Source organism: Semicossyphus pulcher, unplaced genomic scaffold (assembly GCF_022749685.1).
Source record: "Semicossyphus pulcher isolate SPU_LCO1_2020_fin unplaced genomic scaffold, fSemPul1.0.p SCAF_4, whole genome shotgun sequence".
Lineage (NCBI taxonomy): Eukaryota > Metazoa > Chordata > Actinopteri > Labriformes > Labridae > Semicossyphus > Semicossyphus pulcher.
In genome coordinates this window covers 25,107,971-25,129,711 of record NW_027211715.1, presented here as the reverse complement: position 1 = coordinate 25,129,711, position 21,741 = coordinate 25,107,971, and the positions used below count along the sequence as shown (strand labels likewise).

Genomic DNA, 21,741 nt, shown 5'->3' with positions numbered 1-21,741 from the left:
GAAGAAGATGACATCATCTGCAAATAGATGTATTTTATGTGTTAGCTGACAAACTTGAAGGCCCAAGACATTAGGCTGTGTCCGAAAACACTCTGCTAATGGCTCTGTGGCTTGGGCAAAGAGAGGAGGACTCAGAGATCAATATTGCCCACTGAAACATTGGCTATGTAATACATTTGCCACCAATCTTTGCTTTGGGCTTAAAGTATACAAGTTCCCCAACCAAGTTAATAAATGAGGGCCGATTACACTGTAAGTCTGCTGAGAGAACAGCAACGAAGAACCAACGTATTTGTTACAGTGTCCATCAACTCAATTTGACCCTGTTAAACTTTCGTCTTCCTTTGCGAACCAAAACAAACGATAAATGTTTCAAATTTGGGGATACAGTCTTTGATTCAGATCTTCAAGGCTATGTTCTCCAGGTTATGATCTATGGTCATATCTTGTTTTTTTTCCCCTCTTTGTCTTTTTGACCAGCGGGCATACAGCTACATGTTGTTCATGTTTAGTTCAAAATAGGATAAAATTATTACCTTTTATTTTTACATATACACCATACTATGGTGTAAATCACCTTTTGTGAGGTCTGCTGACAGAGCCAGCTCTGTTTGTTAGACACAAACAGATATCATCTGCATATAAACTCATTTCCTGTGTTACCTGCCCACATAAAATGCGTGCTAGTCAGAAGCCTGCCTTTGCTGTCTCTCTTAATTCAAAGACACTATCCTCTTTCAAATTTTCATACAGCCACCTTTACATGTGTTATTGATTAAAAATTGAGTATAACACAAAAATACATACATCGATGTATGTCTTATGGGTATTATTTTATAGCAAACCACGTAAGATCTTAAGTGATGAGTATGAATTTTGCAGGGGATTCATAAGGACTGCTAGCCTTTCACAAAACCTACTTTAAGACAAATTGAAGGCGCAGTAAATTGCAGAGATTGTTACAAAGGGTGAAGCCCCAGTTTGTTTTGTTGTCGGGGAATGACGGGACGGGGCTGCTGCCATGTAGACTGATGTAGAACGATCTAGAAGATGAAGGATGAAAAGACAGAAACGTGGTTTTCCCCGGCAATTAAGGAAATCAACCTACTTATTGACATGATATGAGTACTGGTATCCTGACATCTAGACTGTTGTCCTTTAGACCTTAATTTTGCGGCCAAGGCCAAACCCAAGTCAAGCAGAGCTAGTAGTACAAGCCTCCTGTCTGCGCTGTCATCTCAGCTTCCTTCCTCACTATTTACACGTCAACAGCTATGCCCCGAGGCTACGTCTCTCCATCCAGGGCTGCTCCTATGTTGCCTAACACCACACAATTACTGTGAAGATGATGGCGTTTACATGCATGCAGTTGCCCAACTGGCCCTTAATTTGGGTTCTGGCCTATTTTTCAGGACAGAAAATATAGGTCAATCTTGATGTCTCTGTGAATGTCTGAGACCATTTATCACTGCAAATCATGTAATTCATCCACAAGGCCTTTGTTTCCATACAGACACACACACACATTTAGTCATCCCTCACCTCCCAAACACTTCCTTTAAGACCTTCTTATTGACTGCTATTGTTCACCGTTTTTCCTGAAAGTGGAATAATTTCCAGGTTAAGGTAAAGCGAGGAGTTTAATCATCTTATAATGATTTCAGACTGCATCTGTGGTCATTGTGAATAACTAAACATGTGTTTTGCAACCAGGCCTCAGGACCAGCTTCTGACCAGGTTTTAACTGGTCCAGTGCTGCTCAGCTTAAATATCAAGTCAGTTTTATTTATGTAATTAAAAAAACATGAATCACAAATGACACTCTATCCACAGACCCTAGAAACTTTAACATGTGTTTCTTTTTTAGCAATTGCTGCATGATTTTTTTCAACCTTATAGTAGATATACATGTCAACAGCTTTTTCAGTCCTAAATTCTGTTCCTCTTAAAGGCATAGTTCGGGTTTTTTGAAGTGGGGTTGTATGAGATAGTGATCAGTAGTAAGTGCACTATGTACAGTAGAAGCCGGTCGGAGTTCCTACGAGGAAGTTAAGCTAAGCATCACTGCGGGCGGTGTCAAATGTACCACGTACTTTACCAACTTAAAAGAGTCCTACATAGGGGCGCTGGTTTATCTCAGTTGGTAGAGCAGGCGCCCCATGTATAGAGGCTACTGTCCTCGATGCACTGATCACAGGCTTGCCCCCTGATCTGCAGGTCATTTGGTGCATGTCATCCCCCACTCTCTACTCCCCTCTGTACAGCTGTCCTCTCTATTAAAAGCAAAAAGCCAGAAAAATAATCTTGAACAAAAAGAGTCCTAAACAAGTGTACGCTGTATTTAAAAATGTTTCACACTTCACCTTGACGTCAGACAGCCCTGTCCCTCGGCACCATGTCTCACTCTGCACTGTATATTACTGTTGATAAGAACCTCATACAACCCCACACAACACTTTAGAATACTTTAATCTTCAAGTTTGTATTCACTCTAGTGCAGAAAGATTTTGTCAGTATATTTATAAGGACATTGACAGGAAAAAAAATTGTCAAAAATGTTGACGATTGATTAATTTTTTAGATAAATTATAAAGCAGCTTCAGCTTCTCAAATGTGGTGAATTGCTGCGTCTCTATCAGATCATATATGTACAATGAATATGTATTTGGTAGACTTTTGGTTGTGTAAAATGCCTTTTAATATACATTTTGCTCTGTGTGTAATGTGTGGGAAAACTTTAAAATTAGACATCATAATTTTGCAATCAATTTATCAGAAAAATAGAAACTCAACCAGTCAGCCAGTTATGTTTATTGTAGTTCAAGCATCTCTATGGAACTACAAAGACTTGCGGCCTGTGTGAATGTGGATGACGATTCACTAAAGCAGTGACAACACTGATAATTAATAGGTCAATTGCGGGTATAATGTGTGTTTATTAACCAACATCAAACACTGTGAGGGAAAGTGGGTGTAGTTCTGCTGACATGTCGTAGCCTAGTCCTGTCTGCTGAATCACTATTGCACTGTGCACTTTTGTGATCCCTCTAGAATATGTGCTTATTGACAGGGTTAAAGGTGAGTCGCATGCAGTTTGTTGACTGTTAGCTTAAATCGATGACTGCAGCAAAGATAAAGGAACGTCCAAAATCGTAGCTGCAAAGTTCATTCAACTTGGTGAGGTTTGACTGTGTAATCATCCAGCTGGCTAACGGACACAGATTTATTATTCACAATTTAGCCAGTTGGTCTAACTACTTGCAGTCCTGAATCCAAGAGATAAACCTGGATACCAGCAAATTTCTCTTTAACGTTACCGTTCTCCAAACCTCACATCCTTTTCCCTTTCTGTTGAAGCCGTATAAACGTGGTGGAAATGTGTGTCAGTGTTTGCCCACTGTTTTCCTGACAGTGTTTCATCCATCAGGCCGGCGGCAGAGCAGTGAGACCCATGTGACTGTGTTTAGGACTCGGCACTATTGTACGCTTTTAACAGATACAGATGTATTGTCATCCCTGTGGAAAGATTGACTGTCTGACTGCCTGACTGAGAGCTGTCTGTCTGTCAGCCTTTGCACGTAAACTTCAAATCACAGCTCGGCAGCACCGAGCTTGTAGCCGCCAAAGGCAAGGCTTTGCACTGTCATCAGCACCACGCGGCTGCCTCTGGGTGCTGTGCCATATGACATTAACTGAGATCGATCCTCTCCACACCTCAAGGAGCTGCTGTGCTACACAGCGTTTCCTCCGATGCTGCAACCACCTCTTCAAAGACGAGTAAAGGAACTCTCCCCTAAGCGTGTGTAACTGAGTGACAATGACCTGATCACCAGCGTTCTTAAACTTAAGAAGTTACACATCCAAAAACCAAAATTTGACAGACTTCTGCCTTTTTAGTTACCTGAGATGGATACAAAGAACATGGGTTCCTATTGGCGGCAAAGCCTCTTTTAAAATGTGCAAATAACTGTGTTTACATGCAGGAAGTATTCGAGTTTTTGCTCTTATTCCAAACAGAAAAACACACCCTGAACTATTCACACGGCTAAAGAAGAAATATTCCACCCACTTAAATTCCATGCATACTATGATTAACTGCAGCCTTTCAGACTTTATTTACAACGATCTGACAATAAACAGACAAAAGGTTGTGTCCCAAACACTCCAATTGAGGCGCATATTGTGTATGTCCAAAAACTGTCCCTAAAATCGGAATATTATCAGCATATCCAACATTTCTTCATCAGAATATGTTACAATCAGAATATTCACAATATCCAACAGATTATGCTGCTTACATGACCCATATTTCATTTGTAATATTTTATATTCCAAAAAATAATGCAACCCAGTGACTGTAAACAAAGATGGACGACACGTCCCCATCTACTCTCATTGTATGAAATTGAAGCCAAAATAGCCCTCTGACATCATTTGGAGCCAAAGCGACGCAGTAGCGATCGGCGGGTGGAGCCGCTGACCAAAACAAACACTTAACTTACCAAAAAAAACAGCAAAGATCCCGCACGTCGGTGTGTTTAAGAGCAGAACAGCTTCTTGTGTTGGTCTGAAGCAGACGTTCACAGAAACTTCAGTGACTGTAGTGATTGTTTTAGTCACGTCTCCTCTCGCTGATCTTCCTCTGCTCGGCTAATCGCGAACAGACCAGCTGCAGGAGCCGTATTTGTCAACAGAGCTGTCAATCATCCTTTTGACAGCTTCAAATAAGCAATTGGAAATAAACTTTTATTTTGCCATAAATCAGCATGATAAGAACTAACTATAATGACAGAAACCATGCTTGAGAAACATTTATTTGACGTGTATTTTGATTTCATAGTTTGACTCATGTCCCATCTGTTAACATGGAGGAGGCAGGCTTTATGACCTATACTGCAGCCAGCCAGCAGGGGGCGCTCCAAATGTTTTGGCTTCACTTTCAGGGAGCTGTCATGTCATCCATCTTTAGATACAGTCTATGGTGCAACCATACACAATGCTTTTAGGGCAGTCATCAGGTTATTATGCTTATATAGATGTTGTTGTTTGATCGTGGCAGATGGTACGACCATATGGAGCGAGGTATGTGATGATATGCAGAAGTGTCGGTTTATAAGCCAACCAGCCATCAGTCAGAGATGAAATCTGCACCATTAACTTCTGCTAAGCAACCAAAACACTGCAGTCTCTCTTCCTTTCCCCCGTCTATTTGGAGATAAGTATCTGGGTCATATCTCAGATTTCATATTTCAGGTTATACCTCAGATTTTAGGGCACATTACTGCTTTAAAGCAAGCACTTGATTTTATTATTCTGCGGCAACCGAACATCATAGTGTGAGAAAAGTTGGAGAGTATTCTGTCTAGGGAGATGCCGGTTTGTTTTTCTTAGCTTAGGAGGCTAACCACCCCCCCCTCCCCAACAAACAGGCTGCCTGTGTGTTGTGTTGAAGATGCAGTCATGCGGAGCCGCTGTTTGACATAATGTTGGACCAGTATGGAATCTGACTGGGAATATCAACGCTGATACGTGGTGATACACAGAGGCTGTCACAAAGGTTGCATCCATATGCTGTGCCACTCATTCGTGAAGCTGTGAAATTGGGTTGCATCCCAACTAGCCTGGAGACAGTATCGCTTTCACTCCTCTGTTTCTCCCTCTCTCTCCACCTCCTCTCTCTCTCTCTCTCTCTCTCTCTGCTCGTCCCGCTGAAGCATTTTTCTGGGAAGACGGAACAACTAATGTGGCATTAATAGGGTCACATCATCTCCAAGCAGCTCTTTCTTTCTTCTTCTTCCAGTGGCTGAGGCTGTTGTTTATCTTTTTCAGATGAAGCTGTAGAAATGGCTCAGAAATCCCCGAGGCCAGCATCTCTCACATGTGAAGCCTGCCAGTTGATTTTTTTTTTTTTTGGCTGGTAAATCAGGCTCTACCTTTAGAGGTTGTTTTCTTTTTCTTTTATTCACATTTCCAAGCATTGGAATTAAAATGTATCTCTGCTTTGCAAATTTAGACCTATTTCTAGTCTTGATCCAAACCAACGTGATGATGCAGTAGCTTGTGCCATTTATAAGAAAATATAAAGCATTTAGAGGCTTGTGCATCAGTATTTTATGTCACACTTTAGTTCTTAACACCGATTTGATATCAAACACAAACCTGGTCCAATGAAATCCATGTTATTTTGGCTACGCTCAGCCGTTCACCATTTCTGTTTCGGTCCCTGGGTCGTCATTAGTAACAACGCAGTGTGACCAATCCGTACCAGTAAAGTTAAGGAGCATATCATCGTTTAAGAAGTTTCTCTTTTCGGGAAACCTCTGCTCGCTAAATCAGCATGAAATGTAATACCATTTGCCGTGTGAGTCTCAGACTTGATGGGCAAAAGGGGGGAAAAAAAAGTTTTAAACGTCTGTGAGTGTGTTTTTCTTTCTGCTGGCCTTTTGAAAGACGCCAGTTAATCTGCTTACTCCTTTAATTGTGAGTGTAGGGGTTGGGCCTCCTCCCTGCCAGAATAAGGCTACTGATCCAGAAGTAAAACGATGACCACCACAGTTATTCCTTCCTTTAGGTTGTGCAACCCCCCTAGTCTTCTTTAGTCTCCTCCTCCTCCTCCTGCAGACCCTCCCTCTGAGGGAAGAAAGCTCCTTGTTCTGACAATAGACATTTTTTGCCATATGTTGGCTTGACATCTTCATCAGGTTCACAGCAGGTTACCTTAGTTAACTTTCACTCCACTGCCTGATGGGATTTTCTCCCTCTGTTTCTCCGATCGGCCCAGGCTCAAAGTCTAGACGGCCTCCGAGGCAGGGTCCTTCCAGCCCCGCGTCCACAATGGCCGCATTGTGGATGCTTAGTAGCGGCAGCTTCCTCCCGTTACAGCGCGCAGGCTAGCGCTAAAACAATGCTTTTGTCCGAGGGCATGCGAGGGGGGCCTAATCCACTACATACTGTGAAATAAATCTCTCTCAGAGATGAGAGAGCGAGCAAGAGAACCGGAGTGAATGAAATCACTGCCAACGAGGTTAGAGTGCAGCAGTTTAACCCCTGGCCAAGAAAGAGGGAGGAGAGGAGGCAAAGGGAGCGAGAGAAAGGAGGAACAAGGAGAGGCAGGCGCTACATCCCTTCATCTCCGGAGCACGGATGGAGGAGAGGGGCTGCCGGTGGCTTTCACAGCCTCTCTTCACACCAGAGGAGCTGCTGTTCACCATATGGGATTTGGCCTCTCTTAACAAACAGGCCCCCTATTCACTCGCAACACACATTCAGTCGCTCACGGAATAAGGTGAAAAAAGTGCATTTTTTATGCCTTTAGAACATTGGATGGCCATGAGGGCTCTAAGTCTGCGTTTGATTCACATAGTATAGAGAATTATAAACAAGGGGCTTTCATCTAAATGTGTATTCACCCTGGATTTAGGGTTAGGCCTTTTGGTGTTACACTGGAGTCTCTCTCTGTTTTAAAGCCAGATTCACGCATTCAGGCCTGTTATTGAGCTGTAGAGGTGATCCTATGGAAACTAACATAGGCCTCTGCTGTGTGTGTGTGTATATCATACTTCTTCCAGTAGTTTGCAAAGGCTATTTTTATAAAGCCTCGTGTCATTCAAAGAAAGTCAGTAAGTTGGATTGTACTTTTTTGGTTCAGTGACAAAATGACTTAAAGTTGAATAAGTTGCCGTGCAGCGCCGGGCAGTGTCAGGTTTTCTGACACACTGCTGTTGTGCGCCAACTTTTTCTTCCAGCCAGCAGCATTAGGGCAGCATTAGGAATGACATCCTCTGCCAACAGATTCTTTTTTAGCCTACTTGGAAATCCCAAGAAGCGTCGATTTATGCCAAGAAGAAGATGCCAGCATTTCTCATTTTCTAGCCTACTTGGAAGTGCCAGTAGACACAGATTTATGCGGAGAATAGAAGAAATAAGAGATGAAGGGGTAGGCTTATTCCTCTCATGTTCCTGTGCTCACATACACTGCTAATTTATTCTGTTTAATCCCATCACGTTTAATGATCCACCTGAGTGAGGTAGGAAGGAAGCGGTGTCAGCCGAGAGAGGCAGCGGTCTACCTCCCACTCTGCAGAAATCCATCCTTTTCTTCCCTCCTCCTTCCTCCTCCCACTCCTTCCCCTGTTGCCCCGCTCCCAGTTCCCAGCACCCTTCACCTATTAACCCTCCTTTCTCCGCGCTCACTCCTCTCCTCCGACTTTTAAAGACAGGCGTCTCAGGAATAGCCAAAACATCGATTTTCTACCACCACCACCTCCACCCCTCCTCCCTCCCCCGGTATCTGTGTCACGGCTCAGGGGCTTCCTGCATGTTGCCCCCATCGCGACTGCTGGAGGTCAGCCACGCTTGAAGCCCTCTGAGATCAATGGACATGCTACTGTACTGTAAATATTCACTCCTGAGCTTAGTATCCATCTGTAAACACGCATGTACTTGTAAAGGACACATTCGCCAGCGGTGGTCACTCCTTGAGCTTGTCATCACATTTCGCCCACCTCTATTTCCCGGGGTGTGAATGAAGGAATCTAACTCTGGATAGGTGATTTCAATTCAATTCTCACCCACTGGATCTGTTTACGCTCCAGCAGGGTGAAATATGCTATAGGTTGTTTTCCTCTTGTCACTCTAGCTGCCATCAAATGGACGCTTTTTATGCTGTTTGCAACGGCTCTTTGTAGATTTCATCAACTGCAGGAAGTGCAATAAACACATTGCATTTCCGGCTTAGATGGAGATATGTGAAGAAGGGGCTGATGTCTAACGAATCTAACAGAGCGTGATTCGACAGATAAGATAGATGCACGGACGAACAGTAGAGTTTTCCTGTTGACGATACCAGTACCATGTAACGATAACAAACAACAGTGCGGTGCAGAGTGTGACCAGAAGAAGTCAGAGCAACAAATATTTCAGCAATCACTGTTTTTCCACTAATAATAAGTGCATATTTTATAGTTGCACTGGTATTTGAGGGGTACTATATCAGCCAGTACTCCAGGCTGGGTATCGGTGAGGAAAAAAAGGCTGTTGGAACACGTCAACAAACAGTTAGCAGGAAGTGCAGCGTCAAAGAGCAGGGAGTGGTTTATAACTATAAGCAACAGCTTTGTCCCAATCCAGGGGCTGCATCCTTTCGGGGGGCATATTTGAAGGCCGATTATGTCACAGCGACGAGTCGAAGGTTCCTTTAGATGCGGCCCACGAATGCGTCCTCCTTTTCCCGGGCCACAAGGGATCCATTGGGTGCATTCTTCGCGGCACAACATATCCCGAGATTCATCGCACGCCAATTCAAACGAGATTGGCGGACTCTTATGCGGCCGAGGAATACAGGAGTTTTTGCTTTCAACTCAGTCGAATAGCTAGCGTTATACATGTTAAAGGAAAGGAAAAGGGGCCTTAAAACTTAAAAATAGCTAGCCTGCTAGCTACCTGTTGCTAGGCGACAGGAGCAGCGTTTGGTGATGCAAAGGTAAGGGCGGGAACAGCTTGTGGCACAAACAGGAAATCCTCCGTAGACCAAAGCGTCTCATTTAATTTCGGTTTTAGCGTCAACGCGGGCTGTGAATGACTCATCCTCCATAGATCGCCTCCTTTGAAGGCTGCAGCCCCTGAATTGAGACACAGCTAATAATTACGGCTAACGCTAAAATGTAGGAATTGCTGTTACATGACTTAATTGCCAGTGAACAAGGTGCTGCATTTCAACCCTTTAAAGGGATGCAGTATCCGTGTGTGTGTTTCTGCGCTTGCGCTTGCATATGTCATTGCTGGTGTCCTCTGCGTCTCTGACTTTGTCATATTTTATTGCAAGTGACAGCTAACATTGTCTGCCGCATGCTGAAAGGTTTTATGACCCTGTGGGTGAGCCAAAACATTTACACAATGCACTTGTAAAATCCACAGCCTGTGTCTTCAAAGTGCAAGATCCTAAAAGGTCCAAACACAGAGCAATGTTGTTGCTGTGTGGACTCGTAGCTGCCCGGAGCCTCTGCATTGCAAATCAAGTAATGAAACATTTGATGACATTTAAATGGAGGAAATTATGAGCGAGTCATTGACACCTCAAATATTTTATGTGCTGAAAAGAAAATTGAGTTGGCATTGATATCGCAGGGCTCAGAAATCTTCAGTTTTACTTATTTGGTTGGTGTCATACAGCTCTGGTGTGTGTGTCTGTGTGTGTGTGTGTGTGTGTGTTTTTGATGAAGGGGAGGGGGGGATTAACCGGTGCAGGATCTGTCATGGTGACATTTGTGTCCCCTGGCGGAGCAGCAGGGGTCCTCTTCACCTCTGTAACCTTCAACTTTCAGCCTTAACCCCCTTCAGGCCCCCTCTTGCGTCCACCACACGCCCCGCACGTCTGAAAGGAGGGGTATACGAGCGCAAGAGGGTGAGAAAAATAGAGAGGGGGGGTTGGGGGGGGGTGCAGAAGTGAGGAGGACGGAGAGCTGCAGGGGAGGGTGGGATAAAAAGAAAGAAAGAGAGAGAGAGAGAGGTTGTGGAAGAAACAGAAAAAATGAGGCAAGCATGGGAAACAGAGAGCGGCGAGGAGGAGAAGGGCTGGAAATGAGGCAGAAACAGGCAGAAGAAAAAAAAAACGAGAGGAATATGTAAAAGAAAATGATTGGCAGAGAGATGTGGAGGTGGAGCAGAACAGACAGAATAAGAGCCTGTAGCATGGAGAGGAAAGTGCACACAGAATGCAGAGGAAAGAGGAGATCTGAGTGATAAAGGAAGGTGTTTGGTAGGCCTCTGAAGTTCTCGTATGTCCTCGGCTGCACGAGAAAAGTATTTCTGTGTGTGTTGTTACAGCTCACTGTTTTCTGCCTCCTTTGCTCCCTTTATTCATTCTCTCTCCCACTCCACAGCGCTCTCCCTCTGTGTCACTCCGTATTGAATTGAACAAACTCGAGTCCACATGTAGAAAATGTTTGAAGCTCGTGTGATTATTATTTTATTATTTAGTTTTACCAACAGTCAAAACCTCTGAAGTACATATATAAAACATAGTACTGCAGCAAATCCTCAGTTTAATCAGCTAATTTTATTCAACAACGTTGTAAGTAATTGATTATAAGATTCTCCTTTATTACTTTTGTGATGTTCAGCTGCTGAACTTGTTTGTTAAGGGTGATACATGTGGAGTAGCTTAGCATAATTTACAGTTAAAAAAACTCATTTTTCTCACCCTGGTGCTCTGTGTCAGTCGGCTCTGTCCCTTTAAGAAACACCGCCCCTGCAAGCCCACTTCCTTCTGATTGGCCAGCTCTCTGAAGCCTGCTGAGGCTGCACTTTGTGATGTCACAAAGCACAGCGTGTAGAAAAAACAGTGTAAAACCTGGCGTTCACAGCAGCCTGCCGACTGAGCTGAGAACCCAGGGGATTACTCCAACATACTTTGACCTACAGATTTGAAACTTCACCCATGTTTAGTCTGGACATCCAACACTGTAACATTATAAATATGTCTTAGCATAATACCCCCTCTTTAATGATAGCATTACTCTACTGCCCCCTTTTTATCACCATGTCAGACAAGCTGAGTAGTAAATACTATTATTATTAAACTAACTACACTTATAAGAAAGACATTCAGCTATTAAATCACACTGAGCGTAAATAAAAGCTGTATAGTCTTGTTATCTCTGGATCAAGAGATGAGGCTTAGGGCTACAGGAATAAAGCATTTACAGGTAGCGCAAAGCTACCTTTACATTTTGGCTTCTCATTGCAGGAAATGCTCTTGTGTGATCATTAAAATTCCACAGCACTGGCATTGTGCAGAATGACTCGCTGACGTGGCTCATTCTGACTCTTGATAGTCATTGTTAATGAAATTCTCACCTGTGCTGTTCCTGTATGAAAAGTCAAACGAGGCTGTATTTTGGGGCGCTGGTTTAGCTGAGTCAGCAGAGCAGGCGCCTCATACACAGAGGCTACAGTCCTCGACGCAGAGGCCGCAGGCTCGATTCCCGCCCTCTGCCCTTTGCTGCATGTCATCCCCCTCTTCTCTCAATATTTCCTGTCTCTCTTCAGCTGTCCTATACATAAAGTAAGTTAAATATCTAAGCTGTTTGCACATATTTGTTGCAGACACCATCAGAACTTCATCACACATGTAGTCGCACTGTACAGCCAACAGTGAGCCCACTGGTTCAGACGTGACATGGACAAAGGCAATCAGTTGTTGGCAAGTGTGCCAGTCAATGCACAAATCCAATACCATAACCAATTAGCCCAACCAATTGCTACATCTCCAGCTCACTGGTGAAAGAAGGCTAGGCTGCCAAAAGTTCCCAGCTTTGGACCCCCTCCCCTCTCCTCCTCTGTGACTCCTGCCCCTTACTCCGTCCTGTATCACACTCCAGCAGCAGTTCCCATCCTCTCACCCAGTAAATCAGCATAAAATAGCCCTAACTGTGGCAGATCATAGGGTAGAATGAACGAGGGGGGGGAGGGAGGGAGTCGGAGTTGGAGTGTAGAGCTTTGAGCTCTGCTGCTTTTTTTTCCTGCGCCGCTCTTTTCAAGATGGGGCCCATGAAATTACCCAACAGGATTATGTAAGGCATGATGGATTCTGCTGCGTCCTGTCATCCGTTTGTCCATTGTGTGCCCCCGTCTCACTCAGGCGGCCTGGTGTGATAGCCATGAAGCTACTCTACACTTTGTGTGTAATTGCATGTCCTCTAAAGTAGTGCACATCTCCAATGGCGTCATAAATGTCTATACGGATGTTTTAGGGCAAATGCAAAGGGAAGGATGGTACCCAAATACTACCTGAGTTCAAATGGTCAAATGTCTTTTAAATGAATGACTTAATCGACCTGTTTTCTTACCTCACATTTCTAGTTTTTCTGACTGGAGTATCAACATGTCCATCCAAAGGTTTGGTGCATCCACATTCAGCTTGGTTTATGCAGAGGTGGGGGTGTGTTCAGGAGCCAGTAGGCCTTTTGTATGTCCACGACCGTGAACCTGGCATGTGAGAGCTCCTCTATTCAAACCCTTGCTGTTCCCGCCGAGGTCACGGGCTGACCTTGGAGCCGGGGAAGCCGTGTTTACCAGAGACCCCTGTGTTCAGGCTGAGGCTCGGTGGCTGCTGCCATACAAGCACGTGGTTTAAGCCTGCGAGAGGCGAGGCTTGAAGCTAGCTTTAATAGATATTCAACATGTTGCACAAGTCACGCTAAGGAAACAGTAGTAGTAGTAACAGCTTATTAACAAAAATGAAAGATATTTTGCGTCTCTCTAAGAGAAAAAGGCTGATATTTTGCTTGTACTTGATGTTTTGCACTTGATGCCAATTAACTGTGGTGCAGTGGTTAGCGCTCCAGCCTCACAGCTAGAAGGTTCCTGGTTCGATCCAGGTTTGGGCGCAGTGGGCCTTTCTGTGTGGAGTGTGCATGTTCTCCCCCGTGCATGCGTGGGTTCTCCGGCTTCCTCCCACAGTCCAAAGACATGCTCGTTAGGTTCATTGGTGACTCGTAAATATGAATGTAAGTGCGATTGGTTGTCAGTCTCTGTGCGTCAGCCAGGTGTAACCCCGCCTCTCGCCCAGTGACAGCTGGGATAGGCTCGAGCCCCTCTGACCCTAACTCTCTGAACAGGATAAATGTTGATGCTCACTCTTTCAAGAAAAAATGACCGTTCAAGCTTTTCCAGAACTTCAACTTATGGATATTTTATCTATTAGTTTTTATGAATGAATTAATATGTAGGCTTTAAAATTGAGCCCTGCTTATGTTCTGTATTTACATTCAATAACCAACATGACAATATAGATATGGTTAATCTCCCGTCGATTCATAAATAAGTGAATCCATTTGTGTAATCTCTCAGCCGTAATGTTATTATGAAACTGAAACTCGTATCTCAAAGCCCTGTTGTTCTAATGATAAAGCTTTTGGCTCAGATGTTACATCTCTCCTGCAAACACCCAGGCTTGTATCAATGTAGGAATAATTAAGCAAATGAAGCAGAGTGTGTGTTGGTATGACTTCCTTAAACGGGCCTGATTTGGTGTATAATATAAGCTATCATATCTACACTGAGGATATAGATTAGCATATTTACAGCACATACAGCCGAGACTCTCTCTCTTGTCTTTCACTGTACGCTTTCCTGTGTGTGTGTGTGTATAAGTAAGTATATGAGTGTGTGTGTGTGTGCGAGCGTGCACAGACTCGCAGCAGCCACCCTTGCCCCCACCCCTCTCATTAATATGTATGTGTTCTGAGGCAGCTAGCGAAGACGGTGTGTTTCTCACCCGCTGATTAATGCTGTCTGTCAATTACCTCTAGATCCAACCGTGCTGTGGAGCTTCCCCCAGGACCACACAGACCAGGTTGGAACACACTCTGCTTTTTCATTCTTTTCTCACTCTCTTCCTCTCTCTCTCTCTCTCTCTCGTTCACTGTTACAGACAACCTCTACCTCCTTCCTCCTCCTCTTCCTTCTCCCATCTCCCTTCCTCGCCTAATGCCCTCGCTCACCCTGCCATCCTGTGGTAACCTCCCCCAACACCTATCACCACCACCACCACCACCGCCAGCACCGCTCTCCTCCTCATCCTCATCAGTGCTTCCTCTCCTTCTCCCTCTCCTCCTCCTCCTCCTCTCTGTCTCTCTCTCTGTCTCATTGTACGTCTGTTGCTGGTAATGAAAAGCAGTGAGCAGGTCTTCAATAACCGACGAATCAGTAATTATCATGCAACCGTGACAGGAATGCACACCTCTGTTTTCCCCTTTCTCTCCCTCTCTCTGTCTCTCCCTCTCTCTCTCTGTCTCTCCCTCTCTCTCTCTGTCTATCTCTTCCTATTGTTTCACATTTATTGCATTATTGGGTTTGTTTTCAATCTTAAAGCCGAAATCTGCAGCAGTTTTGAAGTACTTTAGGGCACACCATAGGCTTCTTAATACTTACCAGTGACAGGTAAGTATTGCAGGGTTATAAACATCTCTATTTTTGTACCTGTGGTTATCAGTTCTCGTCATTATAATATTATACTCATTAACGGATTAGCACTGATCTTGAAACGAGGAAACGTTGCTACTAAACATTCGACTCATTGTGTCACTACTTCATGACTCCTCGCGGTGGCCCTTGTGACATGAACGTGGGTAACTTGAACGGAAATTAATTGGCCGGAGAAGAAGTTGACAGCAGGATAAAAGAAGAAGAAAAAGACAGTGGAATAACGTCAGACAGCGGGGAAAATAAGTGAAGAGATGCACCAGCCACTTTTCTCAAGTCCCTATAGTTCTGTAAATTTTGTTTACAACATTGTTTCATCTGTTTGTGTCAAATTCTGTGAAACTGACACCAAACTGCAGTGAATAATTACACGCACTTTACCTTTTTTGGGGCATTTTGTTTGTCTTCTGTTAATCAGAAGACAAATCAGGGCGGCTGTGGAGTCAGTGGAGTCGTTATCTCTCAATCGGAAGGTTGGGGGTTCGATCCCTGACTGCTACAGTCACATGTCGAAGTGTCCTTGGGCAAGAAACTGAACCCCAAATTGCTCCTGGTAGGCACAGCCATCGGATATGAATGCATAGATCATTAACCTTCAGCTGTACGTCGCTTTGGACAAAAGCGTCTGCTAAATGAAATTGTAACATTGTAATCGTTTATCGTGAAGTGTCATTATATGATTGTCTTGCAATATATCAATTATAGCAGAATCACTGTATCGTGATATTTCCGTTATCGTGAGCCGCGTATCGTATCGTGAGTTACCCTTCAATTCCCAGATTCACAGGTAGCATATCCTTTACAACAAGCTAGATTGTACTAACTATTCCATTTGAAGATGAAAGCTGAAAGTACGTCTGCACGAAATAAATATTAACACAATTATTGATTCATATAAAACAAAGTCTTTATTATTGAGATAATTCAGTTTGTCCACAATCAATTCAATGAATTAATTCAAGCTCGGCTGCCAAATACCAAAAAACTATTGTTATACCAAAGCAGTCCCTGGCCGTGTTACATTACATTAAATGTTCTTCAGTACATTCAGTACAGGTTAGATTAGATAGAGGCATTAGATTTCAAATTTGGGAAATCAAACGAGCACTGGTATCACTTCAGTTCCAGGTTTGGTTGATACCAATGACTGTATATAAAGATGGACGACATGTCTCCATCTACTCGCATTGTACTTATTTGAAGCATAAATGCCCCCGAGGCGGGCGCTGCCATCGTGCCTTGGAAACGTTATTTTGAGCCAGAGACTGAGCTGTAGAGATCGGCGGGCGGCGCCAAGGTAACGATGGCCCGCCCCTTCCACTAACCAAAACACACATTTAACTTTTTTTAACACATTTAAAAAAAGTCAAAGATGCCGCACGCTGGCGACTTTCACAGATATGTAAATGACTGTAGTGATTGTTTTAGTTACGTCTCCTCTCACTGTTCGTCCTCTACTCTGCTAATCCGGAACAGATCGGCTGTAGGAGCCGTATTTGTCAACAGAGCTGTCAATCATCCTTTTGACAGCATCAAATAACTAATTAAAAATAAACTTGTCAGAAAAGTGAACACTTAAACGGAAATCAGCATGATAAGAACTAACTATAATGACAGAAACCATGTTTGAGAAACATGTATTTGACGTGTATTTTGATTTCATAGTTTGACTCATGTCCCATCTGTTAACATGGAGGAGGCGGGCTTTATGACCTATACTGCAGCCAGTCAGCAGGGGGCGCTTGTGAAAATGTTAAAGCTTCACTTTGAGGGAGATGTTACGTCGTCCATCTTTTTATACAGTCTGTGATTGATGGCCTGATAGTATCAGGGGAAAACACTTCCTCTTTTTCTCTTCAGAATAAGTTTTTCTAATCTGTAAGTCTGCGTAAATGCTCATTGAGTGTTTTCGGCCCCCTCCGACTCCTTTCAGTGATCACTGAAACTACCTTGTTGAGTACATCGTTATTGTCACTGAGATAAATGATGGCCCAAACTACAAAATCAGACCCAAGTTGTCATGGACCCAAATTTAGCTTTAAGCCAAATCTTCTGCGCTGTCTCAGGGGGAACAACGTGCACATACATGAACAAACAAAAGCTTTGGAGTAATTTAAAGTGATTTAAGATCCCTTTTATTAAAAGCTTTGCTCTTTACCCTTGGAAAAACGCAGCACCGCAGCAGGGCGCCTTTATTATATCTCTCTGGCTTCACCTTCAAAGAACAACAGTCTAGATCCAACTTGATCAAAACGATCACACAGCTTGGAGGAATGTGTGCATCAATCTATGTTGTGCACATCGCTCTGTAAGTAGATGAGCTTTAAGCTCTTTCCTGTTGTTGCTGCTGCATGTGACGGCTACTTGACAGGAACAAAACAAGACATGCAGCATATTGTTTGTGTTCCAAAAGTGTCCACAGCACAAAACAAGTCCTGGAGCAAATCACCGGACAGCTGACTGCAGCCGCCCATCTGTGGACTGAGGGGGAAAAACGGTCAACTTGGGAGAAAAAGACAACAATATGTGCGTAGGCTAACTATCTCTCCGCGCAGCAGCCGAGCCAGCGAGTTTAAACAGCCCTCCTGCCTCTCTGATCCACTTTGAGGAATAAACGGGCTTGTAGAAAGATGCTTCAGGCGATGTCTGCCTGCCCCACAAGAACCAGAGCGTGCTATCAGAGTAAGAGGTAGAGGGAGTGAGGGAACGAGAGTGTGAGCGAGAAATTACACACTTACAGAGGTAGGCGCAGGAAAAGGAAGTGATGGGAAAAGGAGTAAAAAGAGCAGCTGAATCCAGGAGAGAAGTAAATAGTGTAAACAGTGTGTGTGTTGACATGGGCCTGTCTCATCCTTCTTCTCCAACATGTTTGTAGCCCCCCCCTCCCCTAAAACCTTACTTCTCTTTCATTCTGTTGTCGACCAGATCGTTTGTGTGGATAAGATGGCCCTTAAGATGGCTAGTTAGCGTGCTGTGTACAGAGGGATTGGCCCTTTCCCCCGTATACATAAAGGCTGTATTCACGGGCCTCATTACCAGGATTAGGGCTCCTTTCCTCCTTTGTGGGGCTGCAGGCTGGAGTCCTCTGTAGTCACAGTCTCCGTCTCTTTCTGCGGCCCGAGCTGGCCAGCATATGGCAGCAGCAGCCAACAGTCTCCGCAGAGGGGCTCGGGGCTCAGGGCTCAGAGCAAGGCCCCCTTTTGTTTAGGCCGTTATTGTTGCTCAGCGTAATGACATTTGTAGGCCGTAGGATCGGGGTGGAGGGGTTAGTCTACCCCAGGGGAGAGAGAGGAAGGCAGAAAGAGAGAGAGAGGGATGAGGGAGGAGGGGCGGGGGGGAGAGGCAAAGACATGTAGACAGACAGGAGTGTGGATTATGGAAATATGAATTGATTTTTTTTCTGTGCTGTGGTAGAATAGAAAGCTCAAAGGAGAACAGACTGCAGGCTGGCTGGCACGCCGGGGTGGTGCTGGGGAAATGTGAAGTGAGAGGCGCTTGCTCCCTCGTTCTCTCTCTCCCTCTCTTTCTTTTTCCCTCCTGCTCCCCCTGTTCCTCCCTCAGCCCCTGAGACTCTTGATGCCCTGGTCATCCGCAGATGCCACTCGGATAGAGAGGGAGAGGTGGAAGGGAGGAAGAGAGAGAGGGAGGGCAAGAGAGAGGTGGCTAAAGCATATATTTGAATCGCAAGAAGGGCTTTTTTTTTTTGCAAATGAAGCAGACAGATGGAAATCTGTCCGTTTCCTCTCAGATCTCATCCCAAAGTTGTGGAAAAAACACAGCAGACTGAACACACACACACACCACACACACACACACACACACACACACACACATATACAGAAAATGGTTCTGCCAGTTAATTCTTGCTAACCACAGTGTGGTGTATAGAAGGTCTGCTCCTCTGCAGAGAACAGAAGATAATATGATAAACTCTCGGCAAGTTGCACAAACAGACGACCATTTATAGTCTTACAGAGAAACTCGACAGCTTTTAAGAGTGTCACTCATACAGAACCCCCTTCTGCAAATTACTTTACTTTCTTTACCAACACAAACAGGAAGTAGACACATTATTTAGGCTGAAACATTCCAACACCACTTTATACATCAAGGGTTTGATTAGCTCTAATTTAGTACGGAAGATAAGATAATCCTTTATTGATCCTCAGAGGGGAAGTTCAGGTGTTGCAACCGCACAAAGACAAAAGTAAATACAATATAAACATAAGAATAGTTAAAATAATTTTACTTAAAAAAATTAGGAAACTGATGACCTTGGGAAAATTAATCAACTTAACTGTGTCAAGTCATGTGAAATGATGTGTTCAGAATGAACATGTGTGATTTGAGTAAGCTGTACTTCTTTAAAGATGTGAGCACTTAATGTATCAAAGTACACTGTACAACCTGATAAGTTCAACTCAAACCATTTGAGGAAACCAAATCTCTTATTTATTGTTAAGGTAACTTAAATACATTAAGTAAACAGTACCCATTCCATTCAGTGTACTTAAAATGAGTGAGTATATTGAACTAATCAATAAAGTAATATGGACTTAGTTATGTAGTTTATGTCAACTTAAACTCTCAGATTACCTTAAACCTCTCAAGTTGCATTAACAGAAAACAAATACCGTAAAATTCGGTGTAGAAGAAACACTTATATAGAAAATTGTACGGTTTTTTTTTCAGTAGCTTCCATGTCATGTGACCCAGTGTCCGCAAATCAATGTCAGATGTTAACACTCGCTTGGACAACTAAGACACACCTCATTACATTGGATTTAATTGCTGCTGATATTTTATATTAATATTTTTATGTAAAATGTTATGGGTTTTTTTCAATTTTTTTCAGCGGAGATGCACCATCACGATCTGCATTGCAGCTGCAACCCTTACAACAATCAACGTTACCGTTGGCTGCTCGCTACTACCCCACCTCTTTGACTAAATAAGTTAATGTAACTAACTGTAATCAATTACTGCAACTTTAGAGTGATATCTCCCTCCTTATGGCTGCCAGTGATTCCACATTTCTGTTGTATTTCTGAACACTTCAGATTGACCCCTCTTACCATGCACCTTTTCATAGGCACTGTCACTTACAGTATCTCTGCTCCTTGGAGATGAACAAAAGGCGACGGTTATAGTGATCACTCCACATTCTGCTGGTCCTTCTTCTCTTGACACTATTTCTCCTCATCTCTGTTCTGTGTTGTGCTCTGTTGCACATTCCTTTCTTCAATGAAGCTTTTTTCATCCAGTTTACTTGCATATCAGACACGTACATGCACAGACATGCACAAACATAGATAACTTTGTGTTTACTTTCATGCCATATCAGCATTAGACGCATTCTTGCTCGACCCCCTGGTTCTCCTGTTAATCTGTTTCCTATTTTTCACTCTCCGTCTCCAGCCCTGTCATTCCTTTCTCCGCCTTCATAACTCTATTAATGAACATTTCTGTTTTTTGCTTGACTCCATCCTGTCTGTTCATTTGTATGCCTTGCTCCCGACTGGTTCATCAACCTCCTTGTTTCCAAACACCTTATCTCATATTTCCCCTGGAATTACGCTGTTGTAGGACATTACAAATTACTGATAAACCAATTTTTTTTAATCCGCCAGCCGAAAAATCCAGAGAGAAATAAAGGAAATATTGAATTATGAATATATTTAACTGCAATGCCTTCTCTCAGCTGTGAACTTAAGTTGATGGTAACTCTCTATGGCCATTCCGCACATTTTAATAGGGAACCTTTGATCTCCCTGCTGCATACTGCATGGAGATAACCATATAACATGCTGTTTTTCATTTGCGCCAAGGCTACAGTGGGTGATTCAGTACTAAAAGGATACATCTATGCTTTGATATCAACGTATGCATTTCTATGTACAATCAATTTGTGCTAATTATGGCATGCCAAGACATGTTGTTAAAAAATATTAGAGTACTTCTCTCCTCTACTTGAGCAGTATTCTTGTGACTTCCTGCTTTTTTTATGAGCTTGTTGCTTTTGGAAAATGTCGCTGGTTAAGTGAGAACAGAAACTGAGTCACAAGCCTTTTTTCAAACACATCGTTTATTGATGCAATTTGGTGCGGATGAAGGATCATAGAAAAAAGCTCCTGCCCTTTGGTTCAGTTGGACACCAATCCCTGATGCTTACAGCAGGTTGTTGAAGTTGTAAAAATATTTCCTAGTTTCAAAGTTTAGTGTAGCACAGCATGTTAAAACAATGTCAAACCATGTTCTTTTAGCAAATTAGACATTGGAAAGAGGCAAATATTGTATGTATATGTAAGGGATAATGTATAGTGAGCAGGGTGTTATCGCAGAATGTAACCCCGACAGGATGAGCAGAATATCTTATCTCACCCCGCTTATAACATATTATTATTTAATTAAGAAATCAACAATTTGACACGATATATTGATTCGGAAATGACCTCATTAATTTAAAAATGATAGCAACGGTTAACTCTGGCCTTCTTAGAATAAGCTAAGCTAGCTGTAATCACTTACCTTAAAATGAGCTAAGCTAGCTGTTATCACTTACCTTAAAATGAGCTAAGCTAGCTGTTATCATTCACATTAAAATTAGCTAAGCTAGCTGTTACTACTCACATAAAAATGAGCTAAGCTAGCTATTATCACTTACATTAAAATGAGCGAAGCAAGATGTTATTACTCACATAAAAATGAGCTAAGCTAGCTGTTATCACTTACAATAAAATGAGCTAAGCTAGCTGT

The 21,741-nt window shown here is 43.2% G+C and overlaps 1 protein-coding gene across 1 annotated transcript in view; it reads left to right on the top strand.

Annotated features, from left to right (window-relative positions):
- The window catches only part of dennd1b (DENN/MADD domain containing 1B), a 120,724-nt gene that overhangs the window by 11,396 nt on the left and 87,587 nt on the right, over positions 1 to 21,741 (top strand). Inside the window, exon 3 of the mRNA XM_069680173.1 lies at positions 14,313 to 14,356. Coding sequence (XP_069536274.1) covers positions 14,313 to 14,356 — 44 coding nt within the window. The remainder of the gene's footprint in view (positions 1 to 14,312; positions 14,357 to 21,741) is intronic.